This window comes from Ranitomeya imitator, chromosome 9 (assembly GCF_032444005.1).
Source record: "Ranitomeya imitator isolate aRanImi1 chromosome 9, aRanImi1.pri, whole genome shotgun sequence".
In the NCBI taxonomy this organism is placed as follows: domain Eukaryota; kingdom Metazoa; phylum Chordata; class Amphibia; order Anura; family Dendrobatidae; genus Ranitomeya; species Ranitomeya imitator.
In genome coordinates, this window is record NC_091290.1 from 19,319,855 (window position 1) to 19,341,056 (window position 21,202).

At 44.8% G+C, this 21,202-nt stretch overlaps 1 protein-coding gene and 1 long non-coding RNA gene across 2 annotated transcripts in view; one reads left to right on the forward strand and one right to left on the reverse strand.

The window, feature by feature from the left end:
* Positions 1 to 21,202, forward strand: part of LOC138648881 (uncharacterized) — a 400,375-nt gene that overhangs the window by 158,956 nt on the left and 220,217 nt on the right. The gene's annotated exons all lie outside the window — the stretch shown is intronic.
* Positions 1 to 21,202, reverse strand: part of HSD17B12 (hydroxysteroid 17-beta dehydrogenase 12) — a 124,062-nt gene that overhangs the window by 39,144 nt on the left and 63,716 nt on the right. Inside the window, exons 2-3 of the mRNA XM_069739127.1 lie at positions 13,870 to 13,916; positions 9,568 to 9,643 (exon numbers count right to left, since the gene is read on the reverse strand). Coding sequence (XP_069595228.1) covers positions 9,568 to 9,643; positions 13,870 to 13,916 — 123 coding nt within the window. The remainder of the gene's footprint in view (positions 1 to 9,567; positions 9,644 to 13,869; positions 13,917 to 21,202) is intronic.

Genomic DNA, 21,202 nt, shown 5'->3' on the forward strand with positions numbered 1-21,202 from the left:
ATTCTAGGCGAGTCTCGGGGGTTTGGTGAAGCAAAGACAGAGCTTCGTACACGATTAAACCCCTGCAGGTCTCCAAGGAGGAAAAGGTTAATCAGAGACCACCCTTATGGTCAGGGAGTGCATGAAATATATAGAAATATATGTGAGCCCCGAGCAGTGCGGCCCCCCCGCCGGATATCGTGCAGGTGCCCCTCGTACTGTGCAGAACTCTGTGCGGCCTCCATGGATCGCGCTCGTTTTTCCAGCACATCCCGCAGATGATCTCCTGGTTAAGTTTCTCCGTTTCTGTCCGGAGCACTATCTGCTAAAGAGGCCATATACCGGCAACACCCCACAAGACCTGCCGTATACCGGGAACACCCCACTAGACCTGCCGTATACCAGACACACCCCAAAAGACCTGCCACACACACACACCGGAAACACCCTACCAGACCCACCGTATACCGGGAGCACCCTACAAGACCCGTCATATACCGGGAACACCCCACTAGACCTGCCGTATACCGGGAACACCCCACTAGACCTGCCGTATACCAGACACACCCCAAAAGACCTGACTTATACCAGGAACACCCTACAAGACCTGCCGTATACCAGGAGCACCCTACAAGACCTGCCACACACACACACACCGGAAACACCCTACAAGACCCACCGTATACCAGGAGCACCCTACAAGACCCGCCATATACCGGGAACACCCCACAAGACCTGCCATACACCGTAAACACCCTACAAGACACGCCGCATACCGGGAGCAGCCCCACAAGACCCGCTATATACCGGGGACACCCAACAAGACCAGCCATATACCGGGACACCCAACAAGACCAGCCATATACCGGGGACACCCAACAAGACCTGCCATATACCGGGAACACCCCACAAGACCCACTATATACCGAAAACACCCCACAAGACCTGCCATATACCAGGGACACCCAACAAGACCAGCCATATACTGGGACACCCAACAAGACCAGCCATATACCGAGACACCCAACAAGACCAGCCATATACCGGGGACACCCAACAAGACCCGCCATATACTGGGGACACCCAACAAGACCTGCTGTATATCGGGGAACACCCCATAAGAACTGCCATATACCAGGAACATCCCATATGGATCAGCCATATACCGGAACACCCAACAAGACTTGCTGTATGTAGGGAACACCCCAACAAGACCTGGCATATACTGGGGAACACCCGCCGTATACCGGGGTACACTCCAAAAGACCCGCCATATACCAGAAACACCCCACAAGACCCACTGTTTACCAGAAACATCCCACATGGATCATCCATATACTGGAAACACCCCACAAGACCCGCCGTATACCAGTGAACACCCTACATGGATCGGTCATATACCGGAAACCCCACAAGATCTGCCGCATCCAAGGAACACCCCACCACAGAGTTTTAAGTGCTCCTTCAGGCCATACGGATATCTTTGGTGATGGAGGGAGAGGGGGACAATGGAGGCATTATGATGTAAAGTCAGAAGTAGCAGCACAGAGTACTTCAGGAAGACAGTGTCCTGGTCTTATATGAAGATGGAGCCCCCTCTATAATTTTTCGTGAAGACAGGGCAGGGACATATATGTGAGGAGCAAAATGGGATCAAGTACAAGGACGGAAGGAGCAGGTACCATTAAAAGCGCAGAGTATTTAAGTAGTAAAGCCTGACTGTCAGAGGGCTGTGACGCATTCAGGTAATGATGTTACTGAAGGCCGGGCAGCTACAGTCCTACAACAGCCCACGAACAGGGATGGGACATAGACTGTCCCTAATGTCCTCGTTCCTGGAAATAGGATCTGCAGAGGACAAAAAGGAAAATGACTAGTGTGGTTATTATTATACTAGCTATTGAACCCGTTCTACGCCCGGGTGGCGAGCATTTATATTGGTATATGGTCTCCATCCTGGTATGTGCTGCTCCATCCTGCGCCCCCATCCTGTCATGTGCTGCTCCCATCCTGCGCCCCCATTCTGTCATGTGCTGCTCCATCCTCTGCCCCCATCCTGTCATGTGCTGTTCCCATCCTGCGCCCCCATTCTGTCATGTGCTGCTCCATCCTGCGCCCCCGTTCTGTCATGTGCTCCTTCCATCTTGCACCCCCGTTCTGTCATGTGCTGTTCCCATCCTGCGCCCCCGTTCTGTCATGTGCTGCTCCCATCCTGCACCTCCATTCTGTCATTTGCTGCTCCCATCCTGCGCCCCCGTCCTGTCATGTGCTGCTCCCATCCTGCGCCCCCGTTCTGTCATGTGCTCCTTCCATCTTGCACCCCCGTTCTGTCATGTGCTGCTGCCATCCTGCATCCCCGTTCTGTCATGTGCTGCTCCCATCCATATGCCCCATACGCTGTTCCATAAGATGCCCTGTATCAGGGGGCGTAAGTAACAAATAGCTGTGGCATGAAGTGCCTCATGCCACAGCAATTTGTTACTTGCGCCACCTGATTCCTTTCCGCCGCCATTTTCTTGGTCCTCCTGCTGGCGGAATCGGCGCCTGCGCAGTCCGCGCTTTCCGGCGCCATTTTCTTGAAGACACACTGCAGTGTGTCTTCAAGAAAATGGCGCCGGAAAGCGCGGACTGCGCAGGCGCCGATTCCGCCAGCAGGAGGACGAAGAAAATGGGCGGAAAGGAATGGCGTAAGTAACAAATTGCTGTGGCATGAAGTGCCACAGCATAATCAGGGCGCAAATATTTGCACGGTGTCCCCCTTCTCCCAGCAGTCCGCGCCTTCCGGCGCCATTTTTTTTTCCTGACACTCTAATGTAACGCTAGGAGCGTCGCGCCTGCGCAGTCTATAAAGGCTTCGGACAGAGTGACGCTCCCAGCGTTATATTATAGATTATTTTTGCAGTCCAGCACATGTCAGAGCTGGCAATGCCCCTCGTTTTACTATACAGTTTAGCCCAAGTAGATTCTACCAATATTCAGACTAGAGAATGAAAGAAGCTCCACGGACGGGAGCCGGGAGTGGATGTCACCTCCGTGCAGCACGTCACCGCCATGCAATGGCTCTGCAGTGACCTCAATGATATCTCAGGAGGCCGTACAGAACTAGGGCAAGTAAATGGGCCTCCATGTTCTGGCGGAGCACGGCCCACAACTCTCCCCAGCGAAGCAATCCAAAAACTGCATTATGTATCGTCCGCAGAGTCCCTGGGGGGCCGGGGCGCTGTGACGCTGTAGAGACGTCTCTGGGCACTCAGGCGGATAAAGGACTTTCAGAGCCATTCCTGAAATTACGACTGCGGTGGTGCGGACGCGCTGAGCGGACAGGCTGCGGACTGGGGAGGAGGAACGGAAGCCAAAATCCAAAAAGACGACCCATTATTATTAATAATTACCAAAGACGCTCAGCCCTCCAAAAAAAGGGGAATAAAAACAAAAAACAAATTATATATAAAGTACAGAGTAAAAGTTTGGACACACAAAGATTTTTCTGTATTTTCATGACTATGACAATTGTACATTCACACTGAAGGCATCAAAACTATGAATTAACACATGTGGAATTATATACTTAACAAAAAAGTGTGAAACAACTGAAATTATGTCTTATATTCTAGATACTTCAAAGTAGCCACCTTTTGCTTTGATGACTGCTTTGCACACTCTTGGCATTCTCTTGATGAGCTTCAAGAGGTAGTCACCGGGAATGGTTTTCACTTCACAGGTGTGCCCTGTCAGGTTTAATAAGTGGGATTTCTTGCCTTATAAATGGGGTTGGGAACATCAGTTGTGTTGTGCAGAAGTCTGGTGGATACACAGCTGATAGTCCTACTGAATAGACTGTTAGAATTTGTATTATGGCAAGAAAAAAGCAGCTAAGTAAAGAAAAACGAGTGGCCATCATTACTTTAAGAAATGAAGGTCAGTCAGTCCGAAAAATTGGGAAAACTTTGAAAGTGTCCCCAAGTGCAGTGGCAAAAACCATCAAGCGCTACAAAGAAACTGGCTCACATGAGGACCGCCCCCGGAAAGGAAGACCAAGAGTCACCTCTGCTTCTGAGGATAAGTTTATCCGAGTCACCAGCCTCAGAAATCGCAGGTTAACAGCAGCTCAGATTAGAGACCAGGTCAATGCCACACAGAGTTCTAGCAGCAGACACATATCTACAACAACTGTTAAGAGGAGACTTTGTGCAGCAGGCCTTCATGGTAAAATAGCTGCTAGGAAGCCACTGCTAAGGACAGGCAACAAGCAGAAGAGACTTGTTTGGGCTAAAGAACACAAGGAATGGACATTAGACCAGTGGAAATCTGTGCTTTGGTCTGATGAGTCCAAATTTGAGATCTTTGGTTCCAATCACCGTGTCTTTGTGCGATGCAGAAAAGTTGAACGGATGGACTCCACATGCCTGGTTCCCACCGTGAAGCATGGAGGAGGAGGTGTGATGGTGTGGGGGGCTTTGCTGGTGACACTGTTGGGGATTTATTCAAAATTGAAGGCATACTGAACCAGCATGGCTACCACAGTCTCTTACAGCGGCATGCTATTCCATCCGGTTTGCGCTTAGTTTGACCATCATTTATTTTTCAATAGGACAATGACCCCAAACACCTCTCCAGGCTGTGTAAGGGCTATTTGACCAAGAAGGAGAGTGATGGGTGCTACCCCAGATGACCTGGCCTCTACAGTCACCAGACCTGAACCCAATCGAGATGGTTTGGGGTGAGCTGGACCGCAGAGTGAAGGCAAAAGGGCCAACAAGTGCTAAGCATCTCTGGGAACTCCTTCAAGATTGTTGGAAGACCATTCCCGGTGACTACCTCTTGAAGCTCATCAAGAGAATGCCAAGAGTGTGCAAAGCAGTCATCAAAGCAAAAGGTGGCTACTTTGAAGAACCTAGAATATAAGACATAATTTAAGTTGTTTCACACTTTTTTGTTAAGTATATAATTCCACATGTGTTAATTCATAGTTTTGCTGCCTTCAGTGTGAATGTACAATTTTCATAGTCATGAAAAAAAATTTTTCCCTCTCGTGTATTTTCAGGTTAATGTAGTTTATATTTTCAGACTTCAACGGATGTGGCGATACGTAATATATATTTATTTCTTTATTTTTATTAAAAAAAAAAATGTATGCAATTTTTTAGGGGACTAAGAGGCAGGCGCTGGCTGTATAAACACGGCTGACACCTGCTGTGTATGGAGCGGGCTCAGCTCTTGAACCTGTCCCATACACTCACACGACAGACATGTACGTCTCATGTAGAGAAGGCATTAACAAGAAAAAAAAAAAACACATTTATAAAATAATTTTTCTTCTGCATCACATCACAAACGCCTACATTTTCTTTAGTAATCTGCACATAAAACAAAGCCTCATACAGCCACATCTAGAAAACATGAAAACATTATCTCTGCTAAAATTAAATATTTTTTAATATAAATTATTACTATTAATAATAAAATGGTCAATAAGATCAAACAGATTGTTAACCCCTTCAGTCTGGGCCTTTTTGGGAAAAGCATTTTTTTCTTCCATTGTAACTACTAGCCATACTTTTCATTTTTAAGTCTGATGAGGACTTTTTTCCCCCCATTGTATGAGTTGTATTTGTCAGTAGTAACATTTTGGGGGGAAATATACAGCAACTTATTACCAGAGTACAGTTAACTCCTTATGGACCAGAGAATTTTCAGAATCTTTTTACTTCCTTGATGCTGCAGAGTATGGGATCCAACCAGAATCAGTCTCCTGCCCCCCCTGGCAGCTGACATAGTCCCTTTCTTATTTCTCTTGCAGATGGCGTTTTATCAGCTTCACAGCCACAAAGCCCTAAGGTAAAAAGCCATTTCTGGGATCACTATACAGCGACCTGTCTGTGCGGAGCGTGATGAGCATGTGCGACCACCCGCACTCATGTCATTAGGTGGACGTGCACTTTGCTATACACTATGGACACCAGGTGGCGCCATAATATGGAAACAAATGTCCTAACTCTTCATTGGATCAGTGTGTAAAGTGCAAACATTGCTCTTTTTTCATGATATATACAATAATTAGGACCTTTAATGTTGGAAGAACCTTTTAAGCAAGTTTGCATTGTCACTTCCAATAAAAAAAAAGCAAAACTATATTTGTGAATTTTTACCGGAGTAATTTCCTGTGTAAAGCCCACTTCGATAGGCTGCACGTGTGCGCGTCGTGTGTGTCCAGGGTGCATTATAAATAGTAAAGCAATTTCATTGAGCGTTCAGTAAATCTGGATCAGCGGCGGCAGCGTTGATTTACAGGATTTGCAGGGTCTCTTCCTGCAGATGTCATGCAGCTTCTGGAATCATGAAGTTCTCTGCACGGACAGATTATCCAGTCTTGTTGGTTTTTTTTTTTTGTTTTTTTTCAATCATTAAAAAAAAAAAAAAAAAAAGAGGGCAAAAGCTTCTCGCTCTCCCATCATGCCCCTCTTCATTCAGAATAAAGCAGGCGGGAGCATTGTGTGCGCCATTCATGCAGAAATAGGGATCAGAGGCTCGGGGGCTTCGTTTAAATGTTCACTTCTTAAAGGGGCAGACGCAGCTAGGAGATCTGACGCACGAATAAGTCAAAAGGTAACTTTGCGAGATTTGCAAACTTGCTCGGTCCACTCCTGGCGGGTGACGCAGAGGCTCAGCGCCAGAAATTGTGTTCACTGCTCGCACCCTGCATCTTATAAAATGGTCACATTACCTGGAACCCAAAAGTCAGACCCTCATTATAGATGCACAGCATTACACCAGCGCCTTGTCCCCTTCATTCTCCGGACAGGTGGGGGCCCTGCTAATCGGAAAGTGCTAGCGATACGCCATCCCTTTTTGAGATGAGAAAACTCCCTTTAAAAAGGGGGATTAGATATTGAATAATGGGTTGGGACAACTAGGACCACTTCCTAAAAACGCAGAAATAATGCACTTGTTTTTGTTTTTTATTCTTTGCAAGTTTTCTAATGGCGACCGCTCCAGGAAATGCTCCTTCTTTATGGAGTTATTGGAGGGGTTGTTGACGTGTATTTTGAAGTGTTTTATGCAGCCTTCTGATTGAATAATCACAGGCTCAAGCTCCTGAAGGGGACTAAAAATATGTAAAAATGTAGTTACAAAGAAATATAATAATAATAATAATAACATTTATTTCAAGTTTAAATCAGTTTTTCAAATCTAAAAAAAAAAAAAAAAAATGTCATCCAAGTCTGAACTATCAAAATTAAAGTTACGGTAAATTGACCTACACTGTGAAAAACAAAGACAAAAAAAGTGATAATGCAACAGAACTACTGTTTGTTTTTTCAGTAACTGCACTTCACTCTCGAAAAAATACAACAAGCATGGTTGCAGATGAGGTTTAACAATGATAAATGTAAGGTTATACACATGGGAAGAAGGAATCAATATCACCATTACACACTGAACAGGAAACCACTGGGTAAATCTGACAGGGAGAAGGACTTGGGGATCCTAGTTAATGATAAACTTACCTGGAGCAGCCAGTGCCAGGCAGCAGCTGCCAAGGCAAACAGGATCATGGGGTGCATTAAAAGAGGTCTGGATACACATGATGAGAGCATTATACTGCCTCTGTACAAATCCCTAGTTAGACCGCACATGGAGTACTGTGTCCAGTTTTGGGCACCGGTGCTCAGGAAGGATATAATGGAACTAGAGAGAGTACAAAGGAGGGCAACAAAATTAATAAAGGGGATGGGAGAACTACAATACCCAGATAGATTAGCGAAATTAGGATTATTTAGTCTAGAAAAAAGACGACTGAGGGGCGATCTAATAACCATGTATAAGTATATAAGGGGACAATACAAATATCTCGCTGAGGATCTGTTTATACCAAGGAAGGTGACGGGCACAAGGGGGCATTCTTTGCGTCTGGAGGAGAGAAGGTTTTTCCACCAACATAGAAGAGGATTCTTTACTGTTAGGGCAGTGAGAATCTGGAATTGCTTGCCTGAGGAGGTGGTGATGGCGAACTCAGTCGAGGGGTTCAAGAGAGGCCTGGATGTCTTCCTGGAGCAGAACAATATTGTATCATACAATTATTAGGTTCTGTAGAAGGACGTAGATCTGGGGATTTATTATGATGGAATATAGGCTGAACTGGATGGACAAATGTCTTTTTTCGGCCTTACTAACTATGTTACTATGTTACTATGGTATGTTCCCAAAAATTGCATAATTCAGGAGAGATTGGAAAGCAAAAAAACAGGTCTTAAAAAAATGCAAGAAATTTAAAAAAAAAAAAAAGTTGTGACTTTTTTAGAAGCAGAAAAAAAAGAAAAATCCAATACAAGTTTTGTATTTCCATAGTCGTACTGACCCTTCACCACACGGTGGGTTTTGCACATAAAAAAAAAAATACAGAAAAATAGTAGAATTGTGTTTTTTTTTCTATTTCACTGCATTTAATTTTTTCTCCCCATTTCAGATAATATGATAAAATTAATGAAATCATTCAAAGCTAGAATTCAACCCTATGAGGGCTTGTATTTTACCGGGATAAGTGGCCAGAAAAAAATAAAAACAGAAGCGCAAGAACGAAAAATAGACAGAGGTGGCCGTGCGTGTCAGTGGGACGCTGTCACTGCAGACCCCAGAGGTAACCCCTGCATCCATCATCCCCAGAATATGACAAATGTCTGACGCCATTATGTCAGGTCTGAACACCGCTCTGACCAAGTCCCTGAGTTTTCGGTTCCATCTAATATTCTATGTGCTGTTTTTCTTCCATACGAGCCGTTATTCAGCATCATATCCCGCCTTATGTTCCCCCCTCTGCAGAAGACGACGTGTCAGTCTCTACTGTAGTTCAGGAATTCGGGTCATGAACCAGGAAGCTCGGGATGAACAGGCTGGTGTAAGAAGCTGTGTTACAGCATAGTCTGGACCTTCAGAAATAGTTTAGGAAACTGTATGGAAAAAGCCTCCAAAAATAATAATTGTGCGCTGTTCCTTTATGATGTACAGGGGGAAAAACGTGATCTTGTGATGACTCAGGACCAACCGTAGAGAAGCATCTGGGATCCTGGAAGAGGCCGGCGGAAAAGGATATTGGATGTTACCGGTTACAGCAGATTTGCTAAGCGAAGACTGTCCAGAAAACTGTGCATCCACCTACGGGATCGGAGGGGGAGACCGGCCGCGCGGTGCGCCCTGGTGGGAGATTCTCCTCTTCCTGTGGTCAATAACTTTCAGCTGACTTACAGAAGTAACGATCGCACTGATGGAAAGTTGATCAGGCAGAAGCTTGTAGAGGGGGGCAAAAATAATATCAGCAATTACACCGTGCACCCCCCAATTCACACACACAGTCTGACTGCATAAGACGATGCACCGGGGACACAGTCATCTGTATCGCTGCAATGCACGGATTATAAAAAGCAGAGAAACTTTGTGAATAGTCCTGATCGCAAATCAACCCTTTTTGAGTATGCAGCTCCTATGCACACTTATGTGTGTCCATGGTCACAGACTACAAGCTGTAGTCTGATCCTGCAGTCATGTGTTAGAAAAGCTAATGTCCCCCCCTCTGTGATGCTCAGCACTCACTTATAGACTTGGCGACCTCGTCCAGCTTCTCCAGGGTCCTGCTGATAAGGACGATGCACATTCCGCGTCGGGCCAACTAGAAAAGAAAAACAATGATATCACGGGTTTGATTTTCCAAATTAATTTTGACAAATTTCATATTTGGATCTGGGATTTTACCAGCAGGGAATGAAGATCTAAACGATTATCTACAGCTCTAATCCCCACTGATCCACGGCTGGGAGCAGTATGCATTCCATCAGTCACCTGACCGCTGCAGCCGATCACACAGGCTTTAGCTTTGACAATTGGATGTGTAACATCTGACCTCTGGGGGCCAGCAACAGCAATCAGGTGACCCCCTCAATTCAAGGATAATAGAAAAAAAAATGACCCTCTCAATACTACAAAAAGGAAAATGGGCAGAAGCAAAAGTTTAGGCACCTTTGGAGATTTGTGTGCTCAGATCACTGACATTGACCAATGTTTCAGCCCTTAATTAGCCTGTTAGGGTTATGGCTTGTTTACCATCATCGTTACGAAAGGCCCGCTGATGCAAATTTCCCAGCTTTATAAAAACCCAGCCTAATCTAACCTTGTGCCAAAAAACAGCAGCCATGGGTTCTTCTACGCAGCTGCCTGGCACTCTGAAAATAGTGGAGGCCACAAAGCAGAAGAAGGCAATAAGAAGATAGGAAAGCGGTTTCAAGTTGCCCTTTCCTCAGTTTGAAATGGCAGTTAACAGGAATAGTGGTGGTCAAGAAAAGGTCTGGAAAGACCAAAAAAAATAAAAATCAGTGAGCTGCCTGTAGAATTGCAAGAGGCAAATCAGAACCCCCACTTGACTGCAAAAGACTTTCAGAAAGCTTTAGCAGACACTGGAGTAGTGGTACATTGTTCTACTGTTCAGAGACACCTGCACAAATACGGTCTTCATGGAAGAGTCATCAGAAGAAAACCTCTCCTGCATCCTCACCATAAAATTCAGGATCTGTAGTATGTAAAATATCCAAGCAAGCCTGATGGATTTTGGAAACAAGTCCTGTAGACTGAGAAGATTAAAATAACTATCTATTTAGTATTAAAGACTGTATATCGTGTTGGTCATCGGAAGTGATATACTTAATTAAATATCCTTGCGATACAATCTATGTAGGCCGCACTAAGCGCAAACTTAGGGATCGACTGAAGGAACATCTTAACATAGAAAAAGGCTTTGTTGGTCATCACCTCTCGAGACATTTTAGGGAGCACCATGGTAGATGCTCAAAGGGGCTAACATTCTGTGGGATTCAGGTAGTACATAAGAATTGGAGGGGAGGTGACTATATTAAATTAATGTCACGTACCGAATCCAGGTGGATTTTTATGCTGGATAGTTTAGCCCCTAGGGCAGGGTTCCCCAACTCCAGTCCTCAAGAGCCACCAACAGGTCATGTTTTCAGGATTTCCTTAGTATTGCACGGGCGATAATTGCATCACCTGCACAGACAAGAATTCCATCACCTGTGCAATACTAAGGAAATCCTGACAACATGACCTGTTGGTGGCTCTTGAGGACCGGAGTTGGGGAACACTGCCCTAGGGGTTTGAACCATGAGTTAGAGTTATACGCCTTTAAGTAATAGTCCAGTTATATATTTTGATGAACACATTAATACTATTTTAGTTTTTTAGCTTTTTTACTTACACCACAACCTTGTGTTGTGCATCTCCTCCTTTTAACTCTCCTCCTTTCTTCACTCCTCCCTTCCCCCCTTTTTTTCCCCGGGTGGCCCTTGTTATTATTGGGTCATTCTTTTATCATTAGTATGGTTCTACATTTTTTAGATACATAAATATTCAAATTTTAATCAAAAGGGCCTTTTACCAATATTTCTTTTTAACTTATTAATAAAAGTTTTTTGTAGTCTTATGCATTTTATATGTTTGTTTTAAGTAATACATTGGGACACAATTATGTTCACATTTTGTGCATCCTTGAGCACGAGACTGGGTAAGCTTGCTGATTTATAATCAGTTTTGAGGCAGTTCCCTAGTCCTTCCCTCCTGGGGGTCCTTTGCGGCTCACATATACACATACAATTTTTTAATCAACGGTGGGCGGGGTTTTTTCTTTATGTATAGAGCAGCAGACAGTCGGGACCTTTAGCCCTGACAAGGAAAGGTCCAGAGACCTTCGAAACGCGTAGGCAATAGGCCCTGCTCGGCATCCGTCTCCTGCTCTTTCCTTCAAGGTCTAGGTGACGTCACCCAGACCACGCTCCCTCACACACCGTTGTAGCGTAGCGGCACCTTTGAGCGAGGCACGCCGCTTGCCGACTGTACTAGTGCGCGTGGCGGCTAGGCGCCAACAAGGGAGGACGCTTTTTTTTTTTTTTTACAGGTGACACTGGCTTTGGGGATCAAAGTGACATGGTGATGGTGAGTATGTACTCTATGTAATGTGTGTGTTGCATGCTCGGTTCTGTGTTGCATGTTATATGTTGTATGTTTGTGGGGGTTTTTTTGTGTTTTTTTTTTTTTTTTACACTGAACACATTAGCCGGAAACTAACTACCCCTAAAGACAGAAACGGGAAAACTATCTTGCCTCAGAGAAAATCCCTAAAGGATAGACAGCCCCCCACAAATATTGACTGTGAGAGGAGAGGGAAATAACATACGCAGACTTGAAATCAGATTTTAGCATAGGAGGCCAGTCTAGCTAAAAAGAAAGAATAGGACAGAGTACTATGCAGTCAGTATCAAAACACTAGAAAATATCCACCACAGAAAATACGAATCACCACATCTGACTAAAGACATGGAGGGTATATCTGCATCTCCAGAGACACAGCTTGGCTGCAAAAAAATCCTTCACAGACAAAGCTGGACAAGACAAAACATGAAAATGCACAGAACTATAAGGTCCACAGCAGGTGGACAGCAAAAACAAAGCCAGAACTTATCTTTGTTGAAATGAACAGCAAAACAGGAGAGACCTGGTATGGATGTGATTTCAAAAAACCTGATCTGCACATCCAAACATAGACTGAGTGTGAACAGGTGCTGAACCCAGAGTCGCCAACTCGTATATAGTTAAATAAATAGGGCAGCACACTGCAGCGCCAAAACATGCAAACTTGAAAACACGAAATTTAAACTGCATTACTGCACTAGAAGTATGAAAAATGAAAGCTTTTAGCGCATAAAAATGGCCAATTTTATGTGTACCTCGTAGCCACTTTACGGCATCTCTCTTATACGAGGTCCTACTCTAAACCTACCTCGCTGAGAATAAACGTCTCCATCTGAATGGGTACATGCGAAACCTCTCCTTGGACTCAAATTCTCTCTCACTGTGGAGGGGTATTGGACCTACTATAATTAAAACACCTGAAGCTAGGAGGCGGGGAGTGCACGATCAGAAGGCTAGAGAATACATTTCAAAAAACCTGATCTGCACATCCAAACATAGACTGAGTGTGAACAGGTGCTGAACCCAGAGTCGCCAACTCGTATATAGTTAAATAAATAGGGCAGCACACTGCAGCGCCAAAACATGCAAACTTGAAAACACGAAATTTAAACTGCATTACTGCACTAGAAGTATGAAAAATGAGAGCTTTTAGCGCATAAAAATGGCCAATGGTCAGTCTATGTTTGAGAGAGAATTTGAGTCCAAGGAGAGGTTTCGCATGTACCCATTCAGATGGAGACGTTTATTCTCAGTCTATTTATTTAACTGGTATAGATGTGAATCCTCCAAAAACAATGGACAACTGGCACAGATTAAAAGATCAAGCAAGATTAAATAGCCCAGTCCAAATAGCAATTAAGTGGACACACCTGATAAATGCTGCGATCCAAAGACAGCAGCACTACCACTCATAACCACCGGAGGGTGCCCAAGAGCAGAATTCACAACAGTATCGTGGTGATCACACTGAATACTGCATATATATACACACACACACACAGTGCCCATTCTGCCAATCAGTGAAGTTCCCAGTTGTCGGATTTCCACGGATCAATAAGTATCCTGTGGATAATAACTTATTTTCACTGGACTGCCCCATAAAAAGATCAAAGACTCCTTCATTAATGGAGTAAATAAGTCATTTTCTGATTACACATCCCCTTTAAGATAGAGCGGAATGGAGTACAGGTCAAACAACACTTAAAGGGGTATGACACTTAAATCCCCCAGCAACAGGACCACCAGCATTCAAAACTTCCCCTTTTAGAGTGCTGCCACGTTCCTGGTAGGGTAAAAGCTACGGCCACTTCAGGGAAATTGTAGTTTAACATTTTGATTTTTGTGGTGCAGGACGCCCCTTACCTCCTCTGCATACGCTTTTCCAATCCCGTCAGTGGCTCCTGTGACAACTACAGAGAAAACAAAAACAAAAAATAAGATGAGACCAATTTATCTAGTCCGGTATATAGGAAAGTTTCCAAAAAAAAAAATAACAATCCTCTTATAACTATCCACAACACACACCGACAAGTGGGACAACTACCGGTCAAGAGTGCAGGTTATCATTGCGACAAATCCCTAACATTGGCAGAGTGTACGCATGTGGCCTCCACTAGAGGGAGCTCCGGAGTCTACTAATGACGACCATCTGCCAGATTCGCCTCCATCATTTGTTTTGATCCTTTTTTGAAAGAGGAAATTTTTTGATATTAGGAATTTTTAATTCTGCTCCATTATTACACAGTTTTTCCCCCAGTCCTTCGGACTGAAGTAGTGAAGCCGGTTGGTAAAAAAAAGAGAGGCAAGGTAGTCAAGACTGATGGAGTGGAATTACCAGCAGGGCACATAGATGAACAGACATGCTACAAGAACCTCGTCATCCCACAGGGATATGGCAACCATGATGAGGAGGCAAGGAAAGCGGCAACATCCAAGTACCATCAAAGTGTAAGAAAGGTCCTGAAGAGTGCGCTCAAAGGGAAGAATAAAATCCGCGCCATCAATACATCTGCCCGGCAAGTTATCAGATACCCTGCTGGCATAGTGTGCTGGCCAAAGGAAGAGATGGAAGCTGCAGATGTGAAGACACGAAAGCTCCTCACAATGCATGGAGGTCTCCATCGTAAGTCTAACACCCAAAGATTGTATACCAACAGAAAGGAGGGTGGTCGAGGCTTGATAAGCATTCAAGCCACCATCACGGATGAAACAAGGAGTGTCCAAGAATACAACAGAAAAATGGCACCAAAAGATGAGATGCTGAGAGGAAGCCTAAGGCAGCAACAACAACAGGTCTGGAACGAAGGACAGGAACATGAAGCGCCATGGCAAGACAAGCCACTGCATGGGATGTACCATGGACAGATAATGGAGGTCGCTGACATGGAGAAATCCTACCAATGGCTGGAGAAAGCTGGACTCCGACAGCACAGAGGCACTAATCATAGCGGCACAAGAGCAAGCACTAAGTACCAGATCCATAGAAGCAGGAATCTACCACACAAGACAAGACCCAAGGTGCAGACCATGCAAAGAAACCCCAGAAACCGTCCAACACAGTGGCAGGATGCAAAATGCAAGAACAACGTATACCGAACGCCACAACCAAGTAGCGGGAATGTATACAGGAACATCTGCACAGCATATGGGCTAAGTCCCCCTAAGTCAAAGTAGAGACCCCAGAAAAAGTGGTGGAGAATGAAAGGGCTAAAATCCTGTGGGACTTCAAGATCCAGACGGAAAAGCAGGTGTTGGCTAACCAACCAGACATGGTGATAGTAGACAAGGATCAGAAGACAGCAATGATGTGACAGTGCCACGTGACAAACATCAGAAAGAAGGAATATGAGAAGCTGGAGAAATACCAGGGCCTCAAAGGAGAACTGGAGAAGATATGGAGGGTGAAGGCAACAGTGATTCCAGTGGTGATAGGAGACCTTGGAGCAGTCACCCCCAAGTTGGAGGAATGGCTACAACAGATCCCAGGAGCAACATCTTAGATCTCTGTCCAGAAAAGCACAATGCTGGGAACAGCTAAGATCCTGCGCAGAACCCTCAAACTCCCAGGCCTCTGGTAATTACATATACAAATATACAGTGGGTACGGAAAGTATTCAGACCCCTTTAAATTTTTCATTCTCACTGCAGCCATTGGTAAAATAAAAGTTGACTTTTTTCTCATTAATGTACATTCTGCACCCCAACTAGACTGAAAAACAAATGTATTAGTTTTTGCTAATTTATTAAAAAAGAAAAACAAATATCACATGGTCATAAGTATTCAGACCCTTTGCTCAGACTCTCATATGTAAGTCACATGTTGTCCATTTCCTTGTGATCCTCCTTGAGATGGTTCTGCTCCTTCATTGGAGTCCAGCTGTGTTTAATCAAACTGATAGGACTTGATTTGGAAAGGCGCACACCTGTCTATATAAGACCTCACAGCTCCCAGTGCATGTCAGACCAAATGAGAATCATGAGGTCAAAGGAACTGGCCGAGGAGCTCAGAGACAGAATTGTGGCAAGGCACAGATCTGGCCAAGGTTACAACAGAATTTCTACAGTACTCAAGGTTCCGAAGAGCACAGTTGCCTCCATAATCCTTAAATGGAAGAAGTTTGGGTGTTGGACGGTTTCTGAGGTTTCTTTGCATAGTCTGCACCTGGGCTCTTGTCTTGTGTGGCATCTTCCGTGATGGTGGCTTGGATGCTTATCAAGCCTCGACCACCCTCCTTTCTGTTAGCATACAATCTTTGGGTGTTAGACTTAGGGTGGCGACCTCCATTCATTGAGATGAGCTTTTGTGTCTTCACATCTGCAGCTTCCATCTCTTCTTTAGGCCAGCACACTATGCCAGCAGGGTATCTGAAAAATGGCAGGGCATATGTATTGATGGCGCGGATTTTATTCTCACCATTGAGCTGACTCTTCAGGACCTGTCTTACCCTTTGATGGTATTTGGATGTTGCCGCTTTCCTTGCCTCCTCATCATGGTTACCATATCCCTGTGGGATGCCGAGGTACTTGTAGCATGTCTGTACATCTGCTGGTAATTCCACTCCATCAATCTGGACTACCTCTCTCTATTACCAACCGGCCATACTTCTCCAGTCCAAAGGACATCCAGATGTCTTCACTGTAGATCCTTGTCAGGTGGATCAGCGAGTTGATGTCTCGTTTGTTTTTTGCACACAGCTTGATGTCATCCATTTGGAGGAGATGGCTGATGGTGCTTCCACTCTTGCCCTTGTATCCATAGCCAGACTAATTATCTGCAGAACAGCAATGGGGACAGTGCATCACCTTGGTATATGTCGCATTTGATGGTCACTTGTGCTAGTTGTCTCGAGTTGACTTCCAATGTTGTTCTACATAGCCGCATTGAGTTTCTGAGGGCGGTTCTTAATTTCCTGTAGACATTGTAGAGAGCCAAGCATTCTCAGATCCATGTGTGTGGCATTAAGTCATAGGCTTTACTGTAGTCAATCCAGGCTGTGCTGAGAGTGGTCTGTCTGGATCTTGAGCGACTGCTCTACTAGGAGCTGGTGCTTAGAGCCTCTGGTGTCGGCCCCAATGCCTTTCTGAGCTGAATTCATGTGCTGGTTCATATGGTTCTGTATCTTTGAGGCTATGATGCCTGACAGGAGTTTCTATGTTGTTGTAAGGCAGGTTATTGAGCGGTAGTTGGATGGAGCTGTTCCTTTGTGAGAATCCTTCATGATCAGCTCTGTGCTATCTTGTGTTAGCCAATCTGGATGGTGGCCTGCTTCTAGCAGTTGGCTCACCTGCTTTGCCATGCGTTCATGTACCATTGTTAATTTGTTTAGCCAGTAGGTGTGGATCATGTTTGAGCCAGGTGCTGTCCAGCTCTTCATGTTCTTGACCCGCTGTTGGATGTCTGCGTCCGTAATGGTAACTGGTACTTGCTCTAGGTGGTTGATGCTTCATTCTCAGATCTTGCAGCCACATTGCACTGGTGTATGTTTTTTCCTTCTCCCATATGTTCCTCCAGTATTTTTCAGTGTCTGCTATTGGTGGAGTTGCTGCCTTTGTGCTGTTACTCTGTAGTTGCAAGTACACCTTGGATGGTTCTTTGGAGAACAGGGCATTTATCTTCTCGGCCTCAGCTTCTCTGTTGTATCTCCCTAGTCTTGCAGCGAATGCTGCGAGCCTTTGTTTAGCAGTCTCTAGGGCTTCAGGTGGGGTCAGGCTTGGTCGTATTCTCGATCTTTACATCCTTCTGTATGTTAGTTGGCCGACTTCCCTTTGTGTCGCCTTGATCCAGTCTTCTTTTCCAAGGGGGGCACATACTTCTGTTGTTCTTGCTGGTTGTATAGCCAAGCATTTCCATGATTGTTGAGGCAATACATAGATCAGTTTATTAGCTTGAGTTATGGTGATGGTAGGTATTGATGCAAGTGCTCTATTGGCATCTTCTAGCATGCTGTCTGGTGGTGTTTCGTTGCTGAGCCTTGGCAGTCGATCTCTGGTATTGATGGTATTTAGTTTATCTAAGATCTTCTGTTTTTGATCAGCTCTAGTCTCTCTAGTTGCAGAATTGGATCAGGATCTTCAGGGGGTGGCAGATGTTGTTCTTCCAGGTCTTCATGTGGGTTGGATCCATCTCGGGTTGTGATAATAGCTTTCTCTTTATGACATTGAAACGTTGCGTGACTAGTTGTTTCTCAGTGGACATGCAGGTCTTGTATCCATCCACAGTTTCCTCATACGCTTCATCTATCCGCTCTCGTTTGGTCTGCTGTTATAGTAGCATTTCATCAGATCCAGGTTCTCTTGCCTTGTTCTAGTAGCCCATTTATCATCAGATTGTCCTGGTTCCTCAACATCTGACGCGGACCTTTTTAATCCGGGTGATGTCCATGTCGGCATGACTCTCTCTCTGTTCGTGACACTTCATGTTTATTGAGGTAGGCACTATAGTGTTCGTAGTCTTGCCCAAGGACCACGACTGGTATAATATTTACAACAGGGCAGAGCCAGGATTGTGTTCTTTAACCACTACGCTATAACAGCCGGTAGGTATTATAGTGTTAGGAGCCTTGGTATATAATTTATTTAATTTTTATTTTCCAGGATCTGATCCCCAGTCACCCATGTCGTAGGCTGTGCACTTAACCATTACACACATATTATATACACGTTACCGTATCTATTTCAAGTGTCTATTTCTGTTAATTTTGATGATTGTGGCTTACAGCCAATGAAAACTCAAAACTCATTATCTCAGTAAATTAGAATAATTAACAGAAAAAAAAACTGCAAAGGCTTCCTAAGCTTTTAAAAAAGGACCCGTAGAAACGCAAGTTGAGCGCGAAACGGCTGTTGTCCGGTGCGGTTTCCACTTGTAAGCCTCCCTGGCTCAGTTTTACATGTATCCATAATAAAAGGACATTGTTTGTGGGAAAGTGAGTGCCATGCTCTTCTTATACATGGTGAATTTGGACATTTGGTTTTCTGCTGATCAGTACCTGTGTCACTGGAGATTTAAAAGTAAAGTTGTTTATTTTATTTTATTTTTGTTTGGGGGGGGGGGGTTTTGCTGTTTTTTTTTGTTTTTGTTTTTTTTACTACTAGTAACTGAGATTATAGGAAGATTCTTCTGAAATGGGACACACCATTCTACTATATAATTGTCTAAGGGTCACTTCCGTCTGTCTTTCTGTCACAGATATTCATTGGTTGCGGCCTCTGTGTCGCGACCAGTCAGCGACGGGCACAGGCAGGAAGAAAGTGGCCGCTCCTTACTCCCCGCAGTCAGTGCCCGGCGCCCGCATACTCCCCTCCGGTCACCGCTAACACAGGGTTAATGCCGGCGGTAACGGACCGCGTTATGCCGCGGGTAACGCACTCTGTTACCGCCGCTATTAACCCTGTGTATCCCCAACTTTTTACTATTGATGCTGCCTATGCGGCATCAATAGTAAAAAATGTAATGTTAAAAATAAAAAAAAAAAACAAAAAACCTGCTATACTCACCCTCCGTAGTCCACCGAGCCGGCCGCCATCTCCCGTTCCTGGCGATGCATTGCGGCCTCGCGAGACCGCTAAGTCATATGGGTAATTTTGCAATGCATCCTGGGAACGGAAGATGGCGGCAGCCGCGCGCTACAAGGGGCCTTCGGATCAGAAGGAGAGTATGTTTATTTTTTATTGTTTAACCTGTGACATATGTGGCTGGGCAATATACTACGTGGTTGGGCAATATACTACATGGACATGCATATTCTAGAATACCCGATGCGTTAGAATCGGGCCACCATCTAGTTAATTCCATAAACAGCACACAGAGAGGGCACGAGACTGCTGGAACTTGTAGTACTGCGAAATATAAGTTTCTTGATACATCGAGCCAAAGGTGCAGCCAGTGACACATTCCCCATTGAGAAGTAGCGCCGTCGTAGTGGGTTAAAAATATTCTACTCTCTTTGTCCTCAACATTCTGGGAACAGATATTTTTAGCAGCTACCCAATCAACCTTATCTAAATCAAACATCGGGAAAAAATAAAAAATAAAAAAACGGAGGAACACTGAAAGCCGACGGAATATTTTTAGCTCGTCATGTCTCTTCCTTAACTGCCCGAAATCTAAAAAGAGCCCAGAAACGAGGCACGATTCACTTGCAGATTCAGAACAGGTCCTTTTTTTTGTTTTTTTTTCGGTGACCCCCTCTCTTTTTCCCTCCTGAACACCTGAATAGAGCAAACACTCCGATTGATTAAAGATTAATACTGCCGCAAACTCGTGACAGCTGCCTCTCCTATCGGGTCTGTAGGGGATGGAGAATGGAGGACGGATCTGGGGGGGGCTCGATGGAGGAGGAGTGGGGGGGTCCGGGACTGTGCGGGAGAAGAGGAATGACAGAAAACTTACATCAGTATTTCTCTTGGGGATCCATTACATAGAAAGAAAATTGCTATTTCAATTCCCCTTTGTTGCTATAAATAGCAGCCCCAATTGATTCAAGCAAACAGGGCACCGGCTTACCAAAGCCGAATATAGAAAGCGCTGAATTCCCCGAGACTGAATGCTAACGCAGCCCAACAGATGCCAGCTCACATTTACTGAAGAACAAAAGACGAGAAATATGCGGGCTGCACGCTAATAAGACGGGAGCAACGCCCCAACACCTTTATGGAAGGAGGGAGGGGAGGAACAAAAAATAAAATAAGAGCCAAAAAAAAAAAACAACATGGCGGGAAGAGACGAGAATGGAACCAATTCTGATCCGTCAGGAAGACTTCCCAAACTCTACCTCCGGCATTGCAGCAACAAGGTGGCACCTCTGTTGGGTGAACAGGGGCCATAAGCCGTAGAGGCTTTCCCCGAAACATGACGCACAATATCCCAACATCCTTTTTTTGGAAAAAGGATCAACAACTTGCCCCCCAGTAGGTAACACTGTACTCAATCGCCAGGTGCATCTTACCACCACAATCATGGTGCCTACAAGGTGCATCCGTAGTCAACAGGAAGGGGGGATCCTACCAAGCTCTTTTTTTTTTTTTTTTACAAAGTTTGGCAAGAAAGTAAAGTGAAGCCAAAACGCGTCAGTCCTCCTTTACCAGTAAGGAACTTTCAAGACTTTATTTAGAGGGTCTTTTCATTATTACATTCACACCATCTTCCGAATTGTCTTTGCAACTCAAGAGAATCCCTTAGGTGACTGTGGATCGT